This window comes from Halichoeres trimaculatus, unplaced genomic scaffold (assembly GCF_033239565.1).
Source record: "Halichoeres trimaculatus isolate MK-OKI-2021-1 unplaced genomic scaffold, fHalTri1.1 fHalTri1_scaffold_2, whole genome shotgun sequence".
NCBI classification, from domain to species: Eukaryota; Metazoa; Chordata; class Actinopteri; order Labriformes; family Labridae; genus Halichoeres; species Halichoeres trimaculatus.
In genome coordinates, this window is record NW_027437180.1 from 7,047,869 (window position 1) to 7,075,497 (window position 27,629).

Consider the following 27,629-nt stretch of genomic DNA (forward strand, 5'->3'; position numbering starts at 1 on the left):
AGATCTTACATTCACGCTGATTGGGTTTAGAGATCTTGTAGTTACTCGAAAAGGTAGGTGACCACTGCTGTACACGGTCCTTTTGTGAATAAGTCAAATTGAGTTGAATTGAATCCTCCGTATCGTGTGGTGGCGGTAGTGCGTCATAAAGCTGTTTACCAGCCGTCACAAAAAAAGAACAAGAGAACAAAAGACAAAAAGCGGAAGTTCGTCACTTTTATCGATTGTGTATTTCCGCCAGTTTCGTCACCGCGCGGCTAAGCGGTATCGCACCTCAGCACCGGAACACCTTTGTCACTCCACGGCTCAAACATTTCAGCTTCAGAATGGCAGACAAGATGAATATGTCCCTGGACGACATTATTAAGATGAATCAAAAAGGAAAAGGCGGCGGAGGAGGACCGTCCAGGTCGGGGGGAAGTTCAGGACGGACCGCTGGCGGATCGTCCAGGCCGGTGCGGAGCCGACAGAACAACTTCAACCGCGAAAGGAACAACAGATCCACGCCATACACCAGGGTATGAAAGAGAAGTACTACAGAAAACAATTTATCTTAACGTCTAAGTTTACTATGATATATATCTAGTACCTTGAAAGCCTCTACCATCTTAAAATATGAAAACAACAACAACAAGGAAGAAGTTCTCAGTCTTTTGAAAGAAAATGACCACGCTTGCCCCAACCACTAAGTATGTCGACACAGCCAGGGGCTTTGTTCCCACTAAACAACTTATACACAAAGGCAGGTTATGAAAACACATCCCCATGTGATTTTTCCCTAGATGGAGGTATTATCAAGATGGCACCCTTGAGTCTGAGGCTGTCCTTTTGTTTAGAAGGTGAGGGCACTGAGTTCGAGAGAGTAGCTGAAGTTTTTTTCTTGGACGTATTTCAACAAGCAGTCCTGTGAGGAACACTGTTATATTAATCAGTATCAGTGTTGTCACATCAACTATCCGTTAAAGATATTGTTGGGTCTTTCTTGATATTACCGTCATCTCAACTAGGCCTTCAGATTAAACATATTCCCTGCTTTCAAAATGTTCTTGTAAAGCAGGCCCCTTGTTCTGGATAGTCCAACCTTTGTGGTGTTTCTCAAACTCAAACCTAAAGACACTTTTTTTCTCATTACAGCCGAGAGAATTGCCAGACAAATGGCAACATGACATGTTTGAGGAGCATGTCGGTGGGCGCAGAGGACTGAGTACTGGAGCAGAAAGAAGTACAGAAAGAAATGCCGAAAACAGCAGCAAACTTCTGGTTTCTAATCTGGACTTTGGGGTTTCTGACTCAGATATTAAGGTACTATACGTAATCTATTATTTTTAGTGATCAGCTAGCACCAGTGTGTTGTGAGCTGACTGATGTTCCTTTGTGTGTTTCCAGGAGTTGTTTGCAGAGTTTGGGGAATTACGTAAAGCATCTGTACACTATGACCGGTCTGGCCGCAGTAAAGGGACTGCAGATGTTCACTTTGAAAATAAGGCAGATGCACTCAAAGCCCTGAAGCACTATAACGGTGTTCCACTTGATGGTAGTGATATGGTTCTTAAACTAAAGCACTACACTTGTCCCTAGTTCCACATTCAGAGGTGAAGTGTTTCCTCACTTTGAAAGATGGTATCATTTTTATCTCTTTAGGGCGCCCAATGAAAATCCAACAAGTGACTTCAGAGGTGGACACACAGAGCAGAGAAACTGTAAGGTAAGTTTCAAAGAGCATGATGCATTAACCGGTGAATTTTGGGTGTTCAAATCAATGACATTTGAGGAGAGACCACAGACCGAGTGCAAGGTTACTTGGAGCCCCTTAGATTGATCCCTTTTCATGCTATGATTTTTTTCCCAGTTCCCTGCCCAGGTTAATATAATCAAATTTGTATATTAGGAACAGCGTTGAGTGAGAAACAAAATAAACATAGTAAAGCCTGCATATGATAGTTAGTTGCATCCTGTAAGTGTGAATAAATGTTATCAGAAAGTTTATGTCAGCCCATTGATTTAACGAGAAACCAGATGTTTAACCGCAGTCGAAGAAGGACTTTTTTTCTGTTGCAGCAGACAAGAATAAGCAGCAACACCTCAAGTTGAACTACAGGCTAAGTTTTTTTTTAAAAACTTTATCATGGCGGAATTATATGTCTTACCCGCAGAGTGCATTGTGGAAGTGCATTACAGTCACATGAAGAAAACATTGTGCTCTGCCTCTCTAGATTGAAGAGGTAATGATGTTGGAAGTACAGCTTTAAAACCTGAATTGGGTGATCCAGTATTTCCACCTTTCTTATGACTGTCTCTTCAGCTGAAAAGTATCTTAAGTGCAGCTTCTTATATCCGTGGTGCATGTCTTATCTGCTCTGCTGACCCTGGAGACATGCTACAAAATCCACTATTTGGAAGTGGCTTTTACTGCTAACCAGCAGCAAAATGCAGGGATTCCCTTTCTTATTTCCCCTGTGTTCCTGTTGATATGAAACATTAAGGGATGATTTCAGCTTTTACCCAAGATTGGAAAACTAGCTCCTGAAAAAAGAGCTTGCCCAGCTTAGAAGACAAGAAAGCTCTGATTCATCCTTTTGATCCAGTCACAGTAGAATGTTCTGTAGGTGTTCTCCATACACCCATTCTCCTCGATCACACACAGCACTGTTTGGCCCTTCCTGCTCTACAAGCTCACAGTGAGCCTGTCTTGTCTCTGTTACTACCTACGATGTTGGCACACTATCACACCTCTGACTCATTTATATGGAAAGTGAGAAGAACAGTCAGGGGGTAAATATCACACCTCCAGCAGGCAGTATGAGCACGGCTACAGTCAAAATACAAATGCCTACGTACTCAGGACTGGTTGAGTAGATTCTTCACTCAGACATGTAGTTAGTTTACTGCAAACATGTGCTCTTTCACTGTTTCCACATTTTAATGTTTTTACTCCTTTTCAAGCAGGGGGTTTGATCGAAGCAGGCTTGGGCAGCCCAAGTTTACAAGAAGTGAAAGAAGTGACAGAGGAGACAGAGGAGAAAGATGGCAAGGAGGAGGCAGCAGTGGGGGTTTCAGAGGTCGAGGAAGAGAAAGGGGAGGGAGAGGAAACAGACCCCAACTTACTGCGGAGGAGCTTGATGCTCAGTTGGATGCCTACAATGCCAAGGTATTTATTAAGCCTGGAGTAGTTGTTACAAACCTTTGCGTTTGTTGCAGTGTGTTTTGTTAACACAACAATCTTCTATTTTTTTCATTTCAGATGGATACCAGCTAGTGTGTGAAGGAGGAGGCCGCTCATTTCCATTTTTTGTTCCGGGTTTTATGACTGGGTTGATTGATAATGTATCTTTTTACACCTTTGTTTTGAAGCCATTTGTTGTCCAGATCACGATGTTCTTTTGATTTTAGAGTTTCTCTGTATTTTTGTAGCTGTGTTTTCTCGGGCATTTTATGAATTGAGGATTTTTGTCCTTGGCCAGCAGCCCCATTGGCTTTTCTCAAAATGGAAGATTTCTTAAAACTATTCTAAACTCATGTAAGCCTGATCCAGTGGTTTGACAATGACTGTAAATGTAATGTTTAAGATGTTTAATTCTGTTTATAGATCTGTCATTATGAAGCATACACTTGATATATTGACAAATTCCAGAGTTTTGTACATAAATGATGATGCTGAATCCTCCTTGTCTTTGTTTGACTGTTTTCATTATAAGGTCTGCTGTTAGTTTCCACTTAGAGATGTTTTAGACTACACAAACCAGATGTCTAAAAATAATCATCAGGAAGATGGAGTGAAATGATAATTGTTCAGTGTCTTTGAGTTTAGAAAATCGCCCTATAAATGATTTACTATTTGCATGTACAGTGTAATTCAACTTATTTATACTTAATGTGTTTAAATAGTAATAATCAAATGAAAAAAAGAAATATATAAATATATCTTAACCAAAAGGACCAGTACCCCATATATCTGTTAACATATACCAATATACATATACCTCTTCAATGTTTATGTTTATATATATATATATATATATATATATATTTATATATATATATATATATATATATATATATATATATATATATATATACCCCCACATAGATGCCCCGACACATAGATGCACAGCTTTACAAATTCAGGCAGTGTACAAGGACATACATACATGCAAATACATTTTTGTACTCATATTCACACATATATGTACACACACACTAACCAAACACCTTTGTGCATCTACCTTCTCTTACATTAACTCATATATGCATAGTTCAAACACAAATAAAATAAGATATATGATATTTTGTAAACACACAAAAAAACACTGGGTAAAATGTAGACATGTTCCGTTTTTAATCAACAATACAGCAACAAATATATTACATTAGGTTCACCAAAATGGATAAATAAATAATATTAAGCAAAGGAAAGAAATAATTATTATGTTTCAGCGAAGATTTTTAATACATTTATGACTTGTATTTGGTCCTTTCATCATTTCTACTAATTTAGGAACATTTCAACGTATAAAAACATCAGATTTGATTAGAGATAAAAGGGTCTTGTTTGCAGAAAAACATGAATGTAAATGTTAAGAATTACGTTACAGCAGAAGTCATCATTTTTGAAAAGAAAAGAAAAGAAAAACATATGTAAAAGATTGAAGTTGGTGTGTTGGTTTATAGTTTCAAGCGGTACTTGACGCACGTCGTTTACGTGCTGCGTGCGCGGTCCTGTTCCCGGAACCGTGTTGCGCGGGCGACGCACGGGGCGGCGCCGCTCCCTTGTTCGCCATACTGTCAGCGGAGCGCAAAGCGACGAACGCACTTACTGCAAAGGCACCTGGAACACTACAGCACACAATAAAAAGGTGAGTCTTTGGGGTTTAAAAGGCTTCCGTAAAATCGTAACCAGAATGAACCTTACATTCGTGTCCCGTAGAGGCGTTCTTTATCCCCGTTAACTGATGATAACTGAACTTGTCAGGCTAACGTTAGCCGCAGCCTCTGGTTAGCTTTGCTGGATTGTTCCCAGCCAACCACTCAGCCACTTGTCTCAGTCTCGAGTCCCACCCTTTGTGTGAGGGTCGGCGCCAGGAAAAAAAGTTGAGCCTTAACAATGACAACAAATGATACATTAACTCAGGCCCGGTGACTTTTCGGCCGCGTTCTGCCGTCAAAGAGGTATACTGTCAAAAGCAGTATATTTGCCGGCTCCCTGAAAAGATGCCAGCCAGCTGTTGTGCTGATAGCCAGCTCCGGCAGTCATCACCTGTAGTTCTTCTGATACCGCTATGGTAGTTCGGGTCAGTCCTGAACAGGAGTCACACACAAACACATTTGCAGGGGCGTAGACAGGGTTTTTTTTGGACCCGTGAAAAAAAACATCACCAGAGCCAACCCTGCACTATTCCTATACCTCTTTTGCTTTTCTGGCCGTCACATGCTTGCACTTAGTTACACCTTGAAATTACCCAGTCAGTTTTCCCATATGGGAAAATATGACATTTTCCTGGAGCCAAATGTATTTTAATGGCCACTTAAGATTTTCCACATCCACACAAGAAGCCTAAAACTTAGACTAATATAGACCCCTTTACTTTTTGTAAATTGTCATGCATTTCAAGAAAAAAGGTACTGCGGTGTAAAATGTTTTGTCAAACTACACCGGGTGGTCAACCACCAAAAAATTCAACTTTCACCTCAACAACATCACTTTCAAGCACAAAAATCACTTGATGCTTATAACTGCATTATCTGTAGACATTTACAGACTGTTAAATATGGAAACATAAACCTGTATTAGAAGATACACTACCAGGCCAAAGACGTGCACACAGGCTGCTGAGTATGAAACCTGAGCCATGTTGAGCTAGAAAACCATATCCAGATAGAAAACATCACCAAATATGACCATACATAAAAATATTTGGCAATTGTTTCATTTAAGTATAATCGTTAAGAGTTTCAGGATATATTGTAGGGTAACTGTGAACACAAAATCTTTTTCAGCTTTTGTGACAGTTTTAATTGGGAATTGTAAGAATGCTAACTTGTCTGAAAGAATCGAGCTAAACGCTGCTTCTGTTGCCAAAAATGGGAGTGTATCTTTGTGATGATACAGGCTCTGTTCCAAACACAATCTCCTGACTTTTTTTTAACTTTCAGCTAAACTTCTCTAAAGTTACCAGAGCACTTGTGTTTCTTGTGACATGTCATCAAATTATACAGGAGGTGTTCTTTGTAAAATCAACAAAGAATGTCCAAAATATGGAGATAACCATAGGCTTTCCTGGTGCATAAATAAAGAAATGAAGACTTTACATAACATATTAAGCTTTGCGATATAAACTCAGTTTTGAGCATGTTTTTACAGAAAGATACTGCAGTTTTAATAAGATCTCATGAAATTATAGTCCTAACCCTTTCATCGATTGTTACTGTCTGTGATTTTTTTAATATTTGCATGTGCAAAATGGTAGACATTCAGGTATACAAAGTAATTTGTTGTTATAAACAATAGCATTAGGTGGAATTGCCTATTTTGCTCATTTCAGTAGAATTAAGCATTGCTTTATAAAAAATAACCCCAAACACACACATGCACTACATGTTTTAGGATTAAGAGGGTAATTTTTCATATTTATAATTATTTTAAGTTCAGTTATGATTTTGAAGACATAAAATAAATATATACCAAATTAATATAAACCAAAACTATGTTTAACATTAACCACCTACTATGACCCCCATGGTCAGAAAGTTCGTTATTTGGTAGTATTGCATTACCACAATCTTATCAAGCTAACTGGCTACCCTGATGGAGTATTTTTTATTCCACTAATGCCACTCCAGAGCTTGTTTTTTTATTTTAGTCTTTTTTGTCCAGCTTTCCATTTCCTGACATCAAACATTTGAATCAAGTCGACAAGACGTGGTCTTAAAGGGGACATATCATGCTGATCCCTGATTTAATACTTACATATGATATAATAAATTTGAAAACAAGACCTTTCATCCCCTGAATTTTCAAAAAAAAAAAAGAGATATTGTATTTTTTCTGATATCCTAGAACGAGATTTGATGCCTCTGAAAATAGTTCATTGACATTTGGCGAGATTTGGACCTTCGTGACGACACGAGGATCCTTTCTTTTTATTGGAGTAATCTGATAAAGCAGCTCCTTGACTGAGTGTTGGATGCAGGGACTCTGCTCTGCTGAGCAGCTTGGCTTTACATGGTGAATTAGCAGTTAAAACACTGTAGTTTTAGCAGACGTCGTAATACTTGTGAGACTGTGATATTTGCATGCTTGTTCTGACATGCACTGTGAACCTGGACCACAATAATGCTGCGGTAATAACATAGTGAGGAACTGATGGTAGAGGCGATCTTTAGACTACACTTTCAGCATGATGGATAAAACAGACAGAGAAAAGTGAAGGAGCAGGATGGAGCCCTGTTATAGAAATAGTTTATTGGTGAAGTCTGCCTATATTTCCACGTATAAACTATACATGTTAAAGTACCGCTTTGACTCACCACACTGAAGCGTCCTGAGATGATCTGTGTCGAGGTGGATTTTCTTCCTCCTGTGCTGCAGAACCGTCCGGGTCTGACTCGGGGTCCAATACAAAAGGACGTATCCTACACTCTGCCATTTTATTAGCGCTATCAATGCCTTACGGTGAAGTTTTGGCAAACAGCAAACTCGCTCGGTCTGCTCCATCCAATTTGGCGATTTTGTAAATACTGCCATGCTGCAAAAACCGCCCCTTGGCTCTACCCCCTCCGCCCCTCTGATAGAACTGACCAATCAGAGCACAAAGGGCTGTGACGTTGTGAGGTTACTGGTAGTCATTGTCGAAGCGTAGCGTTTCAACGAGATCTTCAGAATGGCCTAAACTAAGGAATTGAGAACGCTATTGTGGGGCAATGAAGGAACTAAATGACTTGTACTGAGGGCAGAAATGCTTTACAGGCATCCTAGTCTGGCATAGTGAAAAGGAGAAACAAGCATGATATGTCCCCTTTAAAGACACTGGATTCATAGTGCTCTTGCTCTGCAGAGTATTATTTTTCAAGCTGAAATCTGATTTACGCAGAGGAAACACAGACCATTCAGAAGAAGTTAACCTAATAGAGGCATCGGTCAACCTGACTTCTATGCACTTCCTCTCTGTGTTTTTGAAATCTTCGCTCTTATTCAGGGAGCAGTGTGCTTTAGCTAGGCTGGGTCTGTTACATTAGTTTCATGTGTTGAAAGTGCTTGACTCCTACACCTCTTCTGTGCAGCTTCAGTTTCCATAAATATTGTAGCAAATTCAGCTTACATGCTAGTTTTAGAGAAATAATGAGAAGAGCTCCTTTCTGTAGCAGCTGTGCACAGGAAACTTCTCCACCTTCACTGAAGGGAAGAGGAATTACTTGATTTTTCTTCACAGTGACAGAGTTTGATGCCAGGAGTTACATAATGCAGTCCCTCTGAACCCCCCTTCCCCCGCCAGAGCCTCTCCTGTCCTTACAAACACTTCTGTTCCAAGTTTGGTGTCCTGCAGAATTACAATTTAGATGTTCACAACAATGAGGCTCCTTTAGGATCAAAGGAACAATTTGTAAAAACAAGTCAGCCCTGCTTTGCTGCAGATATTTGTTTTATGACCCAGGCAAGGTCTACATAACACTTTCTATAAAAGTCTGGACGAGGACAATAAAGCATGCTTTTCAGATAGCTGGAGGCAACGGATATCTCTACAACAATAAAAAAAAAACTATTCATCGTTTCATAACTGGTTACAAAGCTAACAGAAACATCTGCAAAATATTTTAATGCTCACATTTACCCCAGAGACCATCATCGCCTTAAATTTCTGTGCATATTGGAGGAATTTTAAAGAAGATCAATGAATATTTTCACGTTTTCGGCTCTGCTCAGGCACGTTTTGGACTGAAGTCCTTTCTTTACTGCCTGCGTACATTCCTCTGCCAGCTGCTAGTTCGGGCAGGTCGGGAGAGACCCATGTAGAGGTATGCTCAGAGTTTGTTGCTTCAAACCAGAGGGAGGAATCTCTATTGTGGTAATAAAGCAGCCCTTACAGATGTTGACAGGATTTTTCAAGACTGTAGCTGTGGCTGTCTTCCAGATTTGTAATACACAGCCTGTTTTGCAACCCTACTGTCATTATCTACGCTGTTCTCAGTCACTCCTACACTTGGCTTTTTGGATAAAAGAAGGCTATGGAGGGCTTTCTGTGGCTTCTTCTTTTGAAAAGTGTTAAAACTCTGGAAGGTAACCAGTATTTCCCCACTTGGAAACAGTAGGACTGAGGTGATGAAAAAAATACTCCTTTTTAATTTTCTATTAGAGCTGAAATGACTTCTCCAATTGAGAGACTTTAAAAAAACATTGAGCAGCATGACGTAACACAGCACTTTACATTAAAGCTGCGCACAGAATCCCGGCAACAAAGCAACTATTAAACATAATCCCAGAGTAGCTTTACATGCTAATAACTTTAATTTATCAGCAGTAAAACACTGAAATTAACCCAACAAATTGTATTTCAGTTTTTAAATTCCATAAAAAAATACATTTAATAATTCATACGCTCATTAACAAAGACCGCCAACCAGCTGCACTGACTGAGGTGAGGAGAGAAACTGAAACTATAACCGTGTTTACAGACCTGTAGGGTTACAGTGCTGCGTCATCATCTCACCTTGTGTTTTGTTTGTTGTTATAATGTACATGTCATACTGTAAATATCCCATCAGTCACAGAGAGAAGACGTACATTTCACTGTTACTTTTGCGTTTGAATCCGAGTCAGCACAAGACGTCGGTCCTTCCCTGTCAGTCAGTGTGGAGTGGATGTGAATTGATTCGAGCATATTGCTCGATGGCTGACCGTCAATCCTCCTCCCCTTCGTACGGACTCACCCCAAGTTTGTCTCTTTGCCCTCATTCTCTAAAAATCAACACAGGAGTTTTCCTGTTTGCTTTTGTTGAACAAACCCGACAGCCTGTTTGCTTTAATTCCCCGCTTTTACTGTGTATGTGCTGCTGTGCCACACAGAAATAAAAGAAGAGCCTTTATGTTACTACAACAGGGACATTTGCATTTTTAAAACAGCAATGGAAATAATTACTTTAGCCCTATACTTACTCTGAAAGTAATAAAAACTGAGAAACAAACTCTGGTGTTGAAAAATGAATTAAATGTGGAGATGCAATAAACTGCAATTTTCTGAAAAAAAAAAAAAATTAATAAAAGTTTTAAAGCAAATCATCAGCAGGTTCCATATTACAAATGGAGCGGGCTTCAAGCCTCCACACTAATAACTATAGGGCGGCTGCCTGTCAGTCAGGTGAGCTGTGCCTCTAATTGGGCAAACTTGTGATCTTAATATCTTCTAAACTGCAGAGTTAGAAAAAAAAAAACAGTACAGTGTGTGCTGTTAGAGAAATTAGTGATTCAGATGGGAGACATCTTTTGTTCCAGGCTGTAAACATGTTGATTTGTACTGTGAAAGTTTCTTTTTTGGCTTGGTGTGTATGTGGTTTCTTGTACTTCCAGAGCCAACCTCAAGTGGACACTTGTAGAACTGCAGATTTTAGCACTTCCACATTGCCTCCTACTTTTAGACAGGAAGTTGCTGCTCAATCTGAGTCTGTTTTAGAATTAAATGTATAGCCTAGTAAAAGACAGTATGTATATACTGGTATATATATCCTTTTTTGTGAAAAAAAAAAAAAAAACTTATGTTTTTTTAATATTGTTTTTTAATATTGTTTTTTTAGTATGTTGAGGTAAAGAGATTGATGCTGTTTGAGGCTGCTTCACAATTAAATTTGATTAAATGGAGAAAAATAAAAATGTCTCCTTTTCAGTAAGAAAAAGATCTTAAAGCAGACCTTTAACTTGCTCTCTTTAAAATGTTGTGTTTGTTGGTCTATGCGGCATCTTGAAGCTCCTCTTGAAGATTTTAACTGGTTTTAAAATCAATTGTTTTCTTTTTTATGTATTGTTGTGTTGATCTGCTGATGACATCCTGTGTTGCAGAGTTTTGGATAGGCCTGCACAATATATAGTTTGAACATCGCAATATGCGAATGTGCAATCGTCACATCGTGCATGTGATGTGACTATCGCATTTCCCTAATTTATAGGAGAAATGAAAAAAAAGCTACAGAATTTGAAACCTATCCTATTTTGTACAGAGACATGGCCTCCTGGATCCCTTTCATATACAGCAATCTTCATCATTCACAGATAAACCCCCTTAGCCTGGATTTAACGGTATTATAGGAATACAATGGTGTCATTGTGAGTCAACCAAATTCTTCCCAAACAGAACTATTCAAGTCATCTAGTGAAAGTTCTTCTATCTTTAATAATGCAATATATATCGTAAACCCCCCAAAAATCGCAATCTCAGTTTTTTTCCAATATCATGCAGCCCTAGTTTTGGATGTATGTATCTGCACAGTGCATGATTTTTACAGCTGTACATAGTGGTGTGTGTCCAGGCGAGTTATAATACTGTGTATTTTCATTCACCCTTGATGTGTCCCCCACATCACTTCAGACTATTTTTGAGCACAGAACCACCCCATTACTCCCCTCCTGCTTTAATTATTTACAGTATGAAGTTTGCTGCGCTCATGTGATTAACCATAAAGAAGCGACTCTCAGGATGTGCCGTAGAGCGTATCAGACAAAAACGGTTCGAAGGTGGAGCCTGTCTAGTCAGAGTTTGGTAAAGGGGCTGCTGTCCTGCCGTGCTTCAGGGTGGGATAGCCTCAACATGAGCACTAACTCTTCTGGTATAAATAAAGCTCTTCCTGTGTTTGTTTCTCATTGTGTTTCAGTCAAGAGATTTTGTCCAGTGTAACCTTCCTCACAAAGAGCGCTACAGTAATGGAGGGGATACAGTAGTAGAGATTAGGGATGGGACGGTTCACAAAATGCACAGTTTGGATCATATCACGGTTGTGTGGTCAACATTTTCAGTTTGGTGTAGATGGTTGTTTTAGACACCCCAGAATTCTGTATATTCCCAATTCCACGTGCCACGTGCTCCGTGTGTCAGCACTGCACACGCTCTGTTACGATTACAGTTTGACACAGTTTAACACATGAGTGAATAATCTCCATGATTCAAACGCCAACACTAATATCACTTTTAATCCTGCAGAGACATCCAATAGTTCCTCTATCAATTGAGCCACACCAAATGACAAGAGGCCCCCAAGCAGTATTCACCCTAATCTGCAAAACTAATTATTTGGTATGGTGAAACTACCAAACTACTGGAGCACAACAAAAAAACAAAAAATACCGTGACATACCATAATACTGTCAAAATCTTAAAAACTCCCAAGATATCTTTTTTTTCTATACTGCCCAGCCCTAAATGAGACAGTTTGCTATTTGATACATCATTAAAGCTGGGTGAGACATTAATAGTTTCAACATGACAACCCTTCAATAAGGAAATTTGTTGGCTGTCCCAGAAGTTGCTAAAAGTTGCTAATCCATAATTTGCATAATAAGCTTTTTGCATGTAATTATCATGGATGCTGTTGGAGAGAGGAATAATGTGGGAGAGACAGGAAGCAGGTAAAAAGACCATAGATATGTTTAGATCCAAAAAATGAACTTTCTTTTGTTGGTTCTTGTTTTTTTTTTTTAAATGTCCAAATACCTTTTTGGTGATCACAGTCGAGTCTGTACAACAAAGTTGGTCTGTCAGACAGAGGAGGCTGAGGAGGATAATGTCATGACTAATGAATTTGTTGTACACGCCAAAGATGAGAAAAAAGTAAACAAAGATATACAACACCTGTGGTGAAGCATTGAAACCACATCACATCCTCATGAAGATAACAAATTCTACGTCCAGATGACGATGGACAGTAAAGCTTGAGGTCCAAAGATACTCCACGTGTTTACAACTGGTATGGGAATTTTAAGCAGTCACCGCTAACTGATTATTCTAATAGTCTCCGCCCCCTGCAGACATGAAGAGATGGGGATCCATTTAATAAATGTGCAAAGTTGTTGTAAGCTAAGTATTGATTATATTCTACTTGCAAATTTTGCACTTATCCTCATTTTTTGTTTGTGTTTTTGTAGTTCCACCAACTTTTGGTGCAGCAGAAGTCTCTGTATTTTCTCCAGTCCTGGATCTCACAGTGCTGCACTGAGTAACTGCCACTGAATGTTCTTATGTTATGAATAGGGGTGGGTTGAAATATTGATGAATTGATGCATCAAAATATTTCCTCGTCCAATTCAGTATCGATTCAGCAAATCCTCTGAATTGAATCATCTCCTGGGAAATGAGGGGGGCTGTGCATGTTATTTGCGTTGTGTGGACGAGGGCCACCAGAGACCAAACAACAAAAAAATGGCAGCCAAAGCAGCAGCAGCAGCAGCATAAAGCCAGATCCTTCAGCTTTAAAGTCTGACGGTTGGGTTTTATTGATCCAAAACGTGAATTGACATACCACATGTGTTTACATGGGGCATGAAAATTGATATTCGAAGCATTCAAATTGATATCAAATCGAATTGCGACCTAAAGAATCAAAATCAAATCGAAATGTGAGGTTCTTGGCAATTCCCAGCCATAGTTATAAAACTTTTTTGTTGTTTAATGTAGAGCTGAAACGATTCCTCAAATAATTCGAGGTGCTCGCTTACAAAAATTGATCGAGGAATTTTCTCAGAAGAATCGTTTAATTTAAAAATATCAAAGAGTGGTATTTCAAATAGAGCTGACGCTATATTTAGGGAGTGTTCAGACCCCTCAAGCTACCTCAGTGGTAGTAGTAGTTTCTGGAGTTTCTGGAGGCTGATATGAAAGCAAGTATTGATCTACATCAGCCGCTTCTCAATTAGCCGCAAAGTCACTTGATTTTACACTTGATTTTACAAATGTGTTTTATCCGATTACTCGATTAATCGATGGAATTTTTAGTATAATACTCGAATACTAAAATATTCGATAGCTGCAGCCCTAGTTTAATGGTGAAAAGCAAACCACTTTCAGACACCCCATCATTAGCAGTAAACCCAGGGGCAAATCAGAAACTATGTTTGTGAGGAAATGATAGTCTCATGAACTGTTTCATTTTTTTACTGTAATATGTTTTTTTAAATATCTGAACACCATGACTTAACTTTAGTTTACAGTGTTGTGCTTTCCCATTTTCTGCTTATTGTGTTGAAGAAGCACAATCGGTGAGGGAACAAGTGGTTTGTTGGAGTCGATTTTTCAGAAGAAAAAAAAAAAAGCCTGTGGGCAACTTTTTGTCATGCGACAGGAACACAATCCTTTCCTTATGGCCTTCATAATGTCTGCATGGTGTGAGGATTTCCTCCAGCAACAGGTTTTTGTATGATGTGAGACCTTGTGCCTCATTTACGTTGCTCCCTGTGGTGATGATCTCATTTCTAAGAAATGTGTCAGGATGATATCACGCAGCAGCCGTAGTTAGGTCATCATCAGAAAGAGAAACACTGCAGCTGCCTTGTGCTGTCTTATCAGCACAAACTCTTACACACACACACACACACACACACACACACACACACACACACACACACACACACACACACACACACACACACACACACACACACCAACCCCAACCCCAGAGCTACAGCAGGCTGTACCCTTTCCTCCAGAAATCCTTTCCTCAGATATTGTTGTTGTTCTCTGACAGCTCCTTCCCAGAGAGGCAAGGCTTCTTTGGGAAAACAGGAAGAATTCTCTCCATGCTGACTTTTTAAGATCTTTAGTTTCTTCTTGATTTTTCTTATTTCATTTCTTTCGCACCTTTGACACCAACTTTCTTCCGCTCTCTCCCTCCAGACATGGCTGAGGATGACGTGACTGAGGAGCAGCTAGCAGCCATTGCCGCCGAAAATGAGGAGCAGGAGCAAGTGAACTACAAAGCACCTGCGCAGAAGTCGTTGAAAGAGATTCAGGAGCTGGATAAGGACGATGAGAGCTTACGCAAATATAAAGAAGCCCTGCTTGGCACTGGAGTCACTGAGGCTGGTAATGCTCTAATGTGTTTGTCTGTGTGTGTGTGAGTGACTGAGAAAATTGTAACATTAGAGGTGCAACATTTTTGACTCTTCAGTTACATTTAAAGTGTGGACTGGATCAGGAAAAAGGCTGAATCTTGTTTTTTTTTTTTTTGCAGTCACTGTTAGTGAAGTGTTTGAGAATATCTACAGTAAATAACTAACAAGCAGTGATGGCTTACAGGTTTATTTTTCAGTTTCTCGAACTTCTAATTTTCAACAGTGATAGCATGATAGCCGGATAGCATGAGAAGGTGTCATATTTAAAGGTAAAACACTAGTTGTCTTTCTCCTGTAATCGATACACATGCGTCTGTGACAACCTGAGACCGCACATGCTATGGTCTGTGTGTTTTCTCAGTGCAAAAAAAGGAAAACGTAAAGTCTAATTAATGCAAAAGTTGTCCTAACTACAGTTGACCTGTCCTGATTTCATCCCTGTGCCTCCTCACTGAGGGAGCTGCATGCATCATGTTCAGAAGTCTTATCTGCAAGAGCTACCACAGGAGTTGTCGTTTCACACCAGGCAAGAGTGATAGAGCACAAGCTAAAACACGAGTTAGTCTGTTTGTGATAATGTTGATTCCAACCCACAGTCAGCAGTTATTCTGCAGTGGTCTGTTCAAACTTGAGAGTCTATCAATAAAATGAAGAGCTCTGATTGGTAGATGACTGGCAGGACATAACCAGGATTCACTAAAGTAACACGTTACAGACATGTCAAGTCAAGTCAAGACAAGTCAAAGTTTTATTTATAGAGCATGTTTGAAAACAACCTCGGTTGACCAAAGTGCTTTACAGGGGTACAAAACAATCTCTCATACACTTTATATTAAGGAGCCAAACATGAAATATGCATAAAAACAGAAATAAAATAAGATAAGGATAAAAACTATAAAAGTAGAGTAAAAGATAGGAAAGGGAATAAAATGTAAGGGATAAAAGATACAAAGATAAAAAAGATAAAAAGAGATAAAAAAACAAGATTACTCATTTAGTTGGGATTGAACGCCAAAGAATAGAGATGGGTTTTCAGTAGTGCTCAGTTGACTGTGCAGCTCTAACCTGGACAGGTAGGCTGTTCCACAGCTTTGGTGCCGCCACCGCAAGTGCTCTATTCCTCAAGTGGAGAGCCTTGTCCGAGGTACTGCCAGGAGCAACTGGTTTGATGACCTAAGCGCCCTGGTAGTCATGTGAGGCTTTAAAAGTTCAGTTAAATAAGGTGGAGCCAGACCATTCAAGCACTTAAAAACAATCAATAAAACTTCAAAATGAATATCTTAGAGCACCGGGCTGTGAGCGACACTAAACAGGCATTCTGCTCACCTTCTGGACACTAAACTACAAACTCAGTTTACAAAGTTTATAAAATACATTGTATATATAAAAAATACATTACCTTGTCGCTGCATCCTGGAAAAAGTTGTGTTAAAAAGTTGTTTTCTCATAGAGAGTAACAAATGCCCAGGGCTGAGAAATGAACATCTGGGACAGAAGCTGTGAATGTGTGTCTTGGTTTTCTTTTTAAATCCTCGTCCACTTTCATCCTGTTTCAGATCCCACTGTTCCAAATGTGCAAGTGACCCAGATGTGTCTGGTCTGTGAAGCAGCACCGAACCCTCTGGTCCTGGACCTGCAAGGTGAGTCCCTGTTTGTGCTTTTTTTGACGTGAGTAAGTTTTGTAACCTTTTCTAAAAATAAAGCTCTGGTGTTTAATCATGCCATCCCCTCACACTTTAGACAGAGTCTTGAGTGTGCAGGACAGATCAAAGCGATCACAGATCAGCTCATAATCGACTGTTATTTCTCAGATACCAGCACCAACCAGTCTCTTTGTGAGGGTGGAGGTTTGGCTGTGCATGTTGTAAATGAATATGGAATCACAGACTGCCTCCACAGGTGGGGAGTTTCAGTAGAGGACTAACAGAATGGATCTCTTTTTTTCTTTTTGGCTGATGCCTGTAAAAATGTACTTCAGACCTCTGCCTCAGTAGCTGCTCACGCTCCAGCTGGCCCACATATGAATTGTCCAGAACGTTCTGTCCTGTGTCTTCTCTCTCTGCGTCACTCTCAGATCTCAAACTTTCTTTGACAGAAATATGGACTGAATGACTGCTAACAGAATCAGATCAGCTCATGGTTTGGCTGTTTATGGATTGTTAAAGATTTTAGCCCCAATTAAAGATTAGGTTCCTGGAAGAAAATCTTCTCTTTGACTTTTTTGAAATAATCCAGATGAAGAAGAACATTTATGTCTCCATGGGATGAAAGAATCATGAATTAGAGATGGAGCCCTTTGCACAACCTCATGAGCCCTCTGATGTGGTTTCCCTTAACACACTATTGTAAACACACTGTGTTACCCTAAGACCACCTGCAAAAATTTTCTGAGGCTCATGGTTCATTTACCATACTTTCAGGACTATAAACCGCTACTTTTTTCTCACGCTTTGAACCCTGCGGCTTGTACAACGGTGCGGCTAATTTTTTTAGGGTGTTCTTTAGGTTGTACTCATTTAGCAAAAATTATTTCCCATTATCTCCGAAGGAGAGAAACAAACAGAGCAGCCCGAGGTGGTTTTTTGGGGGCCGATGCCGATGCTTTCCATATTTTGGCAGCCGATGCCGATATGTATAGCCGAGTTTTCCAATTTGATATTCAGGCCGATTGTTAAATAAATATATATTTATCACATTTTTGTGAAACGCAGCAATTTCTGAGCAACTAAAAGAAATCTATTACAACAAGTGGTGTCCAGTCCTCTGAGCATTTATTCAGCTTTCAAAACAATGAAATATTTTGTCTGAGTAAACACACAATGTAACAAGCAGTAGTAAACATTCACACTCTTCTTAAAATGTCAAAAAAGAAAATTAAACTTATTAATACAATTTGAACAAAAGTATGTAATGTATCCAAGTGGTTCCACAAGTTTGAGGTGCTCATCTTTTTTGTGCCTGATCAAAAATTGCATCATTTTATACAACGGATCAAAAATCGGCTTTTTAAAAGAAAATACGGCCGATGGCCGATAGAGACAAATGTCCAAATATAGGCCCGATATATCGGGCGTAGAATACAAATAGGTCTAATTGAAATAACAAAATGATTGCAGACCCAGCATCATCCTTTAAATGATTATTTTTGCTTTACGTTTAAATAAATAAATGAGCAAAAAAATGTGCACAACTTCAGCTTTAATGTGACATATAGTTTGTAATGCACTCTGACATTGGGATGGGTACCGACTCAGATACTTCTATAGGCATCGACTGAATTCTGTAAAAAGAACCAGGTACCGATTCATGTAAAATCAAAAGGTACCATGTTCAGGTACCTAATCATATCCTTGAGACTGTGAGGGAGTGGAAGAGTAGGAAATTTTCCATGCTGGACATGAACACAGCGTTGCAAGGTTACGTATTGAAGAACAGATATGTTAGACTGAAAAAAAGTTGATATTGTAGTTTTAAACAAATTGATTTTTTTAACCAGATAAACACAAAAAGTACCGAAAGTTGGTACCGTTGAGTACCAATACAGGTACAGGTACAGAGCATCTGTACCGTATAGTTTCAAATGTGAAAGGTACCCATCCCTACTCTTGACAGCTGTAGTCCGGCACCCAGGTCAGAAAAGTTACAGCAGAATATCTTATGATAATTTACACTTCACACTTATACTTGGACTTAGTCAGAGAGAGCAAACAGATGCTGATCCAGAATAAGACTGTGCTGTGACTGCTAAAGGGATACGTCCTCCTGAATGGATTTTATGCACGGCTTTCTGACACAGTTGTTCTGGAGTTTCATCTGGCGTCTGCACAGGCAGCATTAACATCATTTCAGTTATAGAAAAGGAGACAGATATTAGCCTAGGTCTATTATTCTTAGATTTTAGGGGAAAAAATGCAATGGTGCCAACATCGGGCTGACCTATTTCTGGGTAAATATCTCATGTCACAACGTATGGCTTATTGAGTTATGGCTAAATTTAGTTTGTTCGGCTTCTATTCAGGTGTGCCTAATAGTCCGGGATTACAGTAAATATGTTTTAATATGAGAGGAAGATGTGAAAACTGAACAAAGGTCATCTGAACACCTGTGAGTTACTGTGGTTTGACTGGTAGTTGAACTGATGTTAAGAGAAGAGTCCTGCAGAGACCTGCAGAGGTGGAAATGGGCTCTAAAGGTCAGAGGTCTCTCTTCAAAGTACCAGTGACCTGCTGCTTCTCTGTCTGCCTGTTTACACCCACTTTCTCTTATGTTCAGGGATTTTAGCCTAGTTCCAGGTTTAAAACAGGCTTCAAACATCTTAGCAGCTAAAATGTGCAAGGATTAAGAAGTGCACAGTCGTGTACAAAATCAAACTTCTGTTTCAGAGGAAAGTCTGATTCAGCTAAATTGAAAAGGTCTATATCCTATTTGTTTGAAAGCCTCTGTCAGGGTGTGTAGGGATGGGTTTTGTGGAGTTGCAGTAAAAGCCTGCTGAAGATGAGTCATGCAGCCTCAGTCAGTGAGTAAGATCACTACCAGTAAAGGAGTCAGAGCTGCTCAGAGTGCCAGCTCTATCTGATGCTGCAGTGGAGCAGCCTCCAGCTCAGCCTTTACCTCAGTCTAACACAAATAATTTACCTGAGAATCAAACTCACACTGGAAAGGTAACAAAGGTCAAAGTTGACTTTAGCTTATTTGCCTGTGAGGCAAACTGCTCTGATGATGAGTAATTGGTCATTAAAGTGATGAAGGTCTGATGATAACAAACTGCAGTATAAGCTGGTGGCTTCCTCTGAACTATCAGCCTTTAACACTCTTTAAACACTAACCGTACCATCACAGACTTGATGAAGCCAGCTTTTATTTTTAGTAGTGCTGGGCAAGTTAACGCGTTATTTTTGCGTTAACCCGTCAATCTATTAATGCCGTTGAATATTTTATCGCACATTAGTGCATGTTGCTCACATGCTTTTATTTTGTAAATGTCTGTTGCTGACCGCGGTGGAACCGGAAGTGAAATTGGCGGAAAAACACGATGAGTAACCAAAACAAACATGGAGAAGAGGGGCAACGCCACGGAACTTAAAGGTGCTTGCCACTTAGTGTATCAGTCCGTGTGCACGGCATGCCAGATATAAACAAACGCAGGTAGTCTGCCAGGACGAAGAGACACGATGAGAACTAGAGCCTTATTTAGCTGTGTTTTTGTGTGAAAGTAACGCGCTGAAAATTCTCTAAATAAAGCGTGAATGCAGACTGATATCAGAGTTTTTCAGTGGGAGTCAGTTTATTTGTGTTTCTGGTCAAGTAAAAATTGTCCCCGTCTGAGTGCAGAGGAAACCGGCAGAGGAGCAGGGAGGGGGTGTTTGGTGCGTGCGCCCTGGGCTTCTGCTGCACAAAAACACTGCTGTAGGGGTAATTTCTGCCCTAAACCTTGTGATAGGACCCAACCTGTTCCATCCCGGAGTATCACTTGAATGCCCTGACAGTGGCAATAAGCTTTAATTTTGTATTTACATTTTGTAAATTTGATTTGCACCAAATATGTGATTTAACTATAACTGTATAACAAGTACTGATTTAGTGTTTGCATGACAGATGTTATGGCACTTTCACAATGCGATTAATTATGATTAATCAGGGAAATCATGCGATTAATTACAATTAAAAGTTTTAATCGTTGCCCAGCCCTAATTTTTAGACTAAACATGTTTAGTTGAGATGGATAATTTGGTTTTAATGTGAAGCGTTTTCAGCACACGTCAAAGTTTGCTTTGCTGTTTGGTGTCAAGAGATGAGAAGGGGAAAGGTTTCAGAAGATTGGTTTTGGAAATGTAAATGGGTGGGATACACTGCCTGTTTTTCCTCCTGTACAGTCTGTTCGTACTGATGTGGACTGAATGTGGAAAAGAGCTAAATCTGCAGCATGCCAGAAATATCCAGATGTCCTACAGATTTTGGGGAAACACTCAGTATGCAGTGGAAAGGTCAAAAGAGCATTGCTGTCCCTTTTATCTGTGTATTTGACTTCCTCCAGCTGTTTGGGACCCTGTGTCCATTTAAACTAACTGGCTATACTGGTTTTAGAGCCTTGTAGCATGTGGTCAGTAGGGAGGGTACGGTCAGCAGATAAAGGGTGAAGCTGAGACTTATTCTGCCATATTTTTTTTTTTAGCTTCAGTCAGTGTTACTTTTATTTATGAAATTTAAAACAATAAATGTTTTGGGTGATGATGAGCTGAAATAATTCACTGAGGATGAAACCTCTGACAAACAAAGGTTTGGATTTTATTGTGGGGATGATAATGAGACAAAAATGTAGGGATAATATCGGTATCGGCTGATAAAAGCTTAAAAACACGTTTATCAGTATCGGCAGATATGAAAATTTCTGCTGATATGCACAGCTGATAAGGTGCTTTTCAGTTAGGATTATTATTATTTTCCATCTGAAAAATAAGCTCCTTAAATAAAATGTAGCACTTCATTTATTTGCACTGCAGAGCTCTGTGTCTGTCACCAGGTTGTTACAGTAGCTCTAAAATAATCAAATGCAACTTGGTTATGTTTAAAAATGCATTGTACATTTAAAGTTCATGTGATCTAAACAAATTATTTTTCTGTATTTCAGTACTGAATGTCTTGAGTTTGAAAAAATAATACATTTCTTATTTATGGTAAAATCAAATGTTTATTTGTCTTGTTTTATGTGTGTTTCTTAAACAAATAAGACTGTCACAATAAGAGTAACATATAAATTCCAGTACAGGATAGACTTAGCTTTCTTTACAGTGAAAAAAACAAACAAACTTGTGATTATCGGTATCGGTCAAAAGGGGTTTCCATATATATCGGCATATCGGATATCAGCAAAAATCCAATATTGTGCATCACTACAAAATGTTTGTGGTGGGCTGTCTGACATTTACAATCCATGATATTTTACTTACTGTGTCTAATCTGTCCAAATGAAAGCTGAGCAGTCTGGTAACAGATGTTTAAAGATCTGTTGGATGGATTTAGTAAGACTGTCTGTCTGTCTGTCATTGTTTCACATATCCGTAGCACTTAAATATGACACTGATTAAAAAAAGGAGCCTCAGTGTCCACAGAGAGTTTTTTTTTCTTGTTACATGGATTAAAGTTACTCTGCTCTTATCCCTGTGTAATGACTTTACCCTATAGATCAGCAGGGACAGCACGGCAGCTGTACACTGAGAAGAGAGTCAAGGCTAAGTCATCACACTAACATATTAAACAGGCAGCTGTGTTTAGACAACTATATGCTTCAGATTTAAAAAACCTATGACAGCTGTAACACTGATTGCTCAAGCACTATATGAATAAATTTAAAAAGAAAAAGTTTTGACTGAAAGTAAAGATAACACTGACTTAAACTAGACTGAAATGTTTGACATTTTTTCGACAGAGATTAAAAGATCAAAATGTGACTCAAACAAACAGGTACTTTCATCCAACGACCAAATCTCAAATCTCGATTATGTCCTCTGAGAAATCCAGATCCTTCAGCTGTGACTAAAGTGTCTTTAAATTTCAGATTGTGTCTCTCAGCTGGTCTACTTCACAGGAACAGAGCAAAGTGGGACTGCAGGCAGCTGGTCTAACAGACTCTGAGCACTGCTTTATCCAGTCTGATTGTTTTTCCTCTGTGAGAATCCTCTAAGAGACTGATGGCATTAAAGATTTATCAGGATCAGAGAACTTCTTTGTTATGAAGCCTCTTCTGGAAAGTGCCTCATACTGTTTTCTCTGCAGCCACCATGGGCTCATCCTCACTGATGGTTCAGACTAGTGCTGAATATCATCAAAAAAAACATCATCAGGGTTTTCTTCCCACTAACTCCAAAAACATGATTTAATTTGAGTGCAGAGGCTGAAGAAAACCAGACCCTTTATGAACTTGTATCTACGATTTCATGCTATGATAAAGTTTTGTAATCCTCCTACTTAACCCACATCTAAAAAGTGTATTCAGTTATATGGAGTATAAATTCTTAGCAGTATTAATCTTTTTCTGGTGTTCTGGCACGAAGCTGGAAGACACCAGTATGAGAGCCTCCACACTTCCCCGGCTGGCTCACTGGTTTGGAGCGTAGTGTCTTCCTTCAGTGTGATCTAGCAGGTGATATTATCAGTAGAAAAGATTGTGGTGTTATCTCTGTAGCTGGCTCATCATTTGGCATGCTGCTCTGTTTTTTTTGTCTGGCTGTAAATAGAGAAAGATGTCTCAGCTAATGAAGTTGAGACATTTTGATGTTTCTGCTCTGAGCTGCTTGGCTCTGTGTCAATGTCAGGGTCAGTGTCGCCCCTCACTCTGTGAAAAAAAATTCTCAAACTTAAATTGAACATTTATTTTATTTCTGTCAAGAAAATTATTTCACAACAACTAGTGTTATCAGTTTTTTTTTGCCCTGTATTTTTTCAAACAGCATCGCACCACTGAGAGTGTAACAAACCTTCCTGTTCATGTTCACAGATAGAGCGCTGACTCTACTGTTTGGTACTGCTCATGATCAGAGTGTTTCCTTTGACTAAATTATCTGTGCTGCTCTGCTTTTCAACAGGAGACCTGGAGGCTTTCAGGAAGCAGGCTTTCGTCCTGAAGGAGGGCGTCGAATACAAAATAAAGATCAGCTTTAAGGTAAGAGCCGCTGGGCTCGAAGAGAAACCTGCTGTTCATTTTGTGACTGAAGTAAAACAGTGAAAAGAGAGATCTGCTGCTTTCTGATACTTCGTTGAAAGGATACACTTTGGTGCCCCACTGTAGACTACAGTTTCACTAACGTTTCACCTGAAAACGCAAAAAATGCTGTGAAAAAATCTGTGTTTACATGGAAGCGCCCTTACAGGTGAACACGGCTCTTTTTGAGTTCTTTGAGACCATTTTTACTTAAACCTCTTGCTTATGTTTCAGTTTTTCTGTGTTCACAACCCCTGAAAAATGAGAATGCTGTCACTTTAAGCAGTGACTGTTGGACGTTTAAGTGTAACCAAAGTGATCGCTGATATCCATAATCCCTGGACGTTTTCTACCTGCACTCCTGTGTATTTCTGTGCCCAAGCGTCATACTTTAGAAATAAACAGATGGGTAAAGAAATAAATCCAAAAAATAAATTTTGTTTTGCAGAAATAGCTCTTGTTTTATATTTTAGAATAAATCAAAAATATATGAGTTGCAGTTTCTGACAGGCTTAATTATTACTCACACTTTGCTTGTGTTGTTGTCTCAAACTGATTTTGTCTCCTCAGGTGAACCAGGAGATTGTTTCAGGTCTGAAGTATGTGCAGCAGACGTACAGGAAAGGAATGAAGAGTGAGTCATGTTTTACTCCTTTATAATGAACAGAGAGCAGAGAAAGGGCAGATATTCTTTGGTGAATGTTAGCAGGAGGGCAGTATCAGCCGAGCTCCTGGGACCTGGACAACTGTTTGGGTACCCAACAATGTGGCTCACACTCAAGCAGCATGGTCTCCATGTCAAAAGGGAATCCATGCGGGACCTTCTTGCGGGCACATCTCAGGTTTATCTGCCACGTTTACCACTCAATGGTATTGTCCAATCAGAGACAGGTATTATGGTCTCACTCGACAGTGCTGGTCCTACCCTTTACGGTTTGGTGGAATTTATTTTGAGATCAGTGAAATATATTTTGTGATCGGTTACTTTTGATTTGTGATGCATGAGTTTCATTTACGCTCTGTGAAATTTATTTGTCTTTTTGAAATATATTTGTGGTTTGTGAAATGTATTTTGCGCTTTTGAAATATTTATTCCTATTGCCCTTCAAGGCCACTACACCGTCACCTGATCATTGCGCAAAAAGAACTAATTTTCTAGTTTGAGACATGCTCCATCTGTTTCAATGGAGAAGGCTGGTTTAAGAGACCAGTACTGTAGCCAGTCACCAGGTGGAGCTTTAAAACTTAAGCCTCACCCTGGAAAGCTGATGTTGAGTGTTGCTTTCAGACTGTTGTAGTCTCTAATGGGATTTAATGTCGTCTACAGACTCTTTTAGTGAACATGCCAATAACAGAAACGTGTGTGTGTGAAACACTTGAACTGTCCATGTTCCCTCTGTCCTAACTGATCATTCCCTTTACCCCACAGTTGATAAATCGGACTACATGGTGGGCAGCTACGGGCCTCGTGCCTCTGAATACGACTTCCTGACCACGGTGGAGGAGGCGCCTAAAGGTGTGCTCGCCCGCGGCACCTACGTAATCAAATCCAAGTTTACCGATGACGACAAGCACGACCACCTGTCCTGGGAGTGGAACCTCAACATCAAGAAAGACTGGAAAGACTAAAAGAGGCCTTTTTGTTCGTGGGGCGAAGGAATCATGACCCCCACCCCCAGACACACACCCACCCGCACCCACATGGCCCCGTGCATCCCTGAGCCGCTGTTCCCCGCCATGTGTCCACCGCCATTTCTGCCTTCTCTGTTTCTACTTTGTTGTGCATTTCCTGCTCTCATGCCTTAGTTCCCGCCCTGCCGTTCTAACTTCCTGTCGCCCCTCCTTCCTCTCTGTCAGCAGCAGTAGCAGTAGCAGTAGCAGCATCCCCCACTCCACCCCAGCCCGTCAAGCCCCTACCGCCCCACCTGACCTACTTAACATCTGTTTGCACACGATCCCCCTCTGTCCACTCACGTCACCCCCCTCTCACTGAGCTGTGCCGTGTAGCACCTTAGTCTCCCAGCCCTCCACCTGCGCTTCGTCCCAGACTCCCCGCTGCTTGAAGAGATTAACCCCGCCTTCCACCTGTCCAGAATGGTGTCTTCCTCTCTCAGTATGAAGTACATGTGGAAAAGCAACTGTACAATCAACTTTTGTTTGCCTTTTTTATATAATTGTATCAATGGTTGTGTAATGTGACTGTATTCACATCACTGTTTATCAGCTGTTGTGTTCATTGCAGGCCCCACCACATCCACCTGCAGCCCCCTCCCCCACACACACACCCGAAGCATTCCTTTGCTTGCTTACACACTTGCTGTCTTTTGATATTGTTACCAATACCTGCCTTGGAAAAACAATACATTCAGATCTGCTTTGCAGCGTCTCCCTCCCTCCCCTAAATGTATTCACCCACTCCCCTTTAAATGGGGACTGGGGCCAAAGTGAACAAGGGAGAGAATAAAGAGTTCAAAGGTCAAAGAAAAGAAAGAAAAAAAAAGCTGCCTTATGTATCGACTCATGTCTAAATCGTTTCTTTAGCATGCCTTGTGTGCACGAGCAGCGCTAGCTACCAGGTAGCCTGTATACAAAGGGCTTACTCTCGCTACCAACTCACATGTAGCCCTGTCGTCATAGAGACGGTCTTTACAGGCGGCTCACTGACAGCTCTGCACACGCCCACTGCCCCAAAATTCAGCGCACCTGTAAGGGGACTGAATGTTAATGATTGGAGAACAGACGCCTAAAAAAGCAGGAAGTATTGATGAACCTGGGCACTCTTGTTCCTTTCAGCCATGAGGCCTTAGCACCAACTATGAGAAAATCAAACATTTTTAATCTAGTCCTTTTCTTTTTTTGACATTTGTTGTCTCGTTTGCCTTAATATAAATCATCCCCTTCACGAAACGCCCTTAACTCTGCTTATTCAGAACTCGCAGCCTGCAGTCAGGAGAGCCTCAGTGTGGAGCGGTTGTAGCAGGGACCAGAGGAGGAGGAGGAGGAGGCTGAGCCAGGCACCGTCTGCTGCTGCTGGAGACCTCAGCGATGCCTGGTCTCACCCTCAGGCAGACACTAAAAGTGCAGAAAGAAAACTGACCAGGCCATGCATCAGCCTTGAAATCTGACAGGAAGAAAGTGGTGGAAGGAAAGGTCAGGTGATACTTTAGGAGATGCTCAGTCTTTAAGGAGAGGCAGAGGGTTTGAACAGCTGACCAGAACATTCAACTGAAATCGACTCGTACTGTACCAGAACATATGGATGTAAAACTTTGTTTTGTCTTCTGATAATGATGTACTTCCCGCTCCATACATTCCTTCACATTGTACAGTTTCTATGAAAACGCTGGCATGCTGGTGGGGTTGTATATTCTATCATCATTTGTGAGTGCTCTTCTCGGTCAATAAAGATTTTGCTCAACTTTGGCCTCCAACACTCCTTTTTCTGCACTTAAGCAACGGTTTGTGACCCTGGTTAAAACTACGCTTGTTAGGGCTTTTGCCCAAAGGAAGAGGGCACCTTCTATCAAGAGCTAAAAGGTGCCCCCGCTCGAAGGGCAAGGGCAATATTGTATTTTGTTTCTTTATTATTCCCTCCTGCAGTTAATTGCTTATTGGACCCCCCAAAATTGGCACACACATTATGAGCGCCAAAACTTTCGATATGATACCAACCATGACCCCCAACATCCCACAATGTGCTCTCAAGCGCCACCTAGGCACTGAAATCGCTCTAACAAGGGTTAGGAATGTCGTAGAGCGATGAAACCCACAAAATGTTCGTCTAATTGAGACACAATAAAAAAAGGTTTAAGTATTTTTTCACGTATCTAGAACAGGAAGCCAGCAATT

At 40.2% G+C, this 27,629-nt stretch overlaps 2 protein-coding genes across 3 annotated transcripts; both read left to right on the forward strand.

The window, feature by feature from the left end:
* Positions 1–227: 227 nt before the first annotated feature.
* On the forward strand, positions 228–3,399 carry LOC141787156 (aly/REF export factor 2-like). Of its 2 annotated transcripts, none has more exons than XM_074665437.1 (6): positions 228–518; positions 1,135–1,302; positions 1,387–1,534; positions 1,642–1,705; positions 2,944–3,148; positions 3,242–3,399. In XM_074665437.1, exons 1-6 carry the CDS (start codon positions 327–329, stop codon positions 3,254–3,256), a joined length of 792 nt encoding a protein of 263 aa, XP_074521538.1. In that variant the 5' UTR covers positions 228–326; the 3' UTR covers positions 3,257–3,399. The 2 variants fall into 2 exon arrangements, with proteins under 2 accessions (XP_074521538.1, XP_074521539.1); XM_074665438.1 differs by having other exon boundaries at positions 2,947–3,148.
* Positions 3,400–4,718: 1,319 nt separating this feature from the next.
* Positions 4,719–27,199, forward strand: LOC141784956 (rho GDP-dissociation inhibitor 1-like). Its single transcript, XM_074662954.1, has 6 exons — positions 4,719–4,853; positions 14,865–15,053; positions 16,639–16,722; positions 23,665–23,741; positions 24,351–24,414; positions 25,210–27,199. Exons 2-6 carry the CDS (start codon positions 14,867–14,869, stop codon positions 25,407–25,409), a joined length of 612 nt encoding a protein of 203 aa, XP_074519055.1. The 5' UTR covers positions 4,719–4,853; positions 14,865–14,866; the 3' UTR covers positions 25,410–27,199.
* Positions 27,200–27,629: the final 430 nt, after the last annotated feature.

Coding starts and splice junctions, on each gene's coding strand:
- LOC141787156 (XM_074665437.1), top strand. CDS start 327: ATGGCAGACAAGATGAATATGTCCCTGGACGACATTATTAAGATGAAT. Junction 519..1,134: donor GATCCACGCCATACACCAGG/GTATGAAAGAGA, acceptor TTCTCATTACAG/CCGAGAGAATTGCCAGACAA. Junction 1,303..1,386: donor TTTCTGACTCAGATATTAAG/GTACTATACGTA, acceptor GTGTGTTTCCAG/GAGTTGTTTGCAGAGTTTGG.
- LOC141784956 (XM_074662954.1), top strand. CDS start 14,867: ATGGCTGAGGATGACGTGACTGAGGAGCAGCTAGCAGCCATTGCCGCC. Junction 16,723..23,664: donor TCTGGTCCTGGACCTGCAAG/GTGAGTCCCTGT, acceptor GCTTTTCAACAG/GAGACCTGGAGGCTTTCAGG. Junction 23,742..24,350: donor AAATAAAGATCAGCTTTAAG/GTAAGAGCCGCT, acceptor TTGTCTCCTCAG/GTGAACCAGGAGATTGTTTC.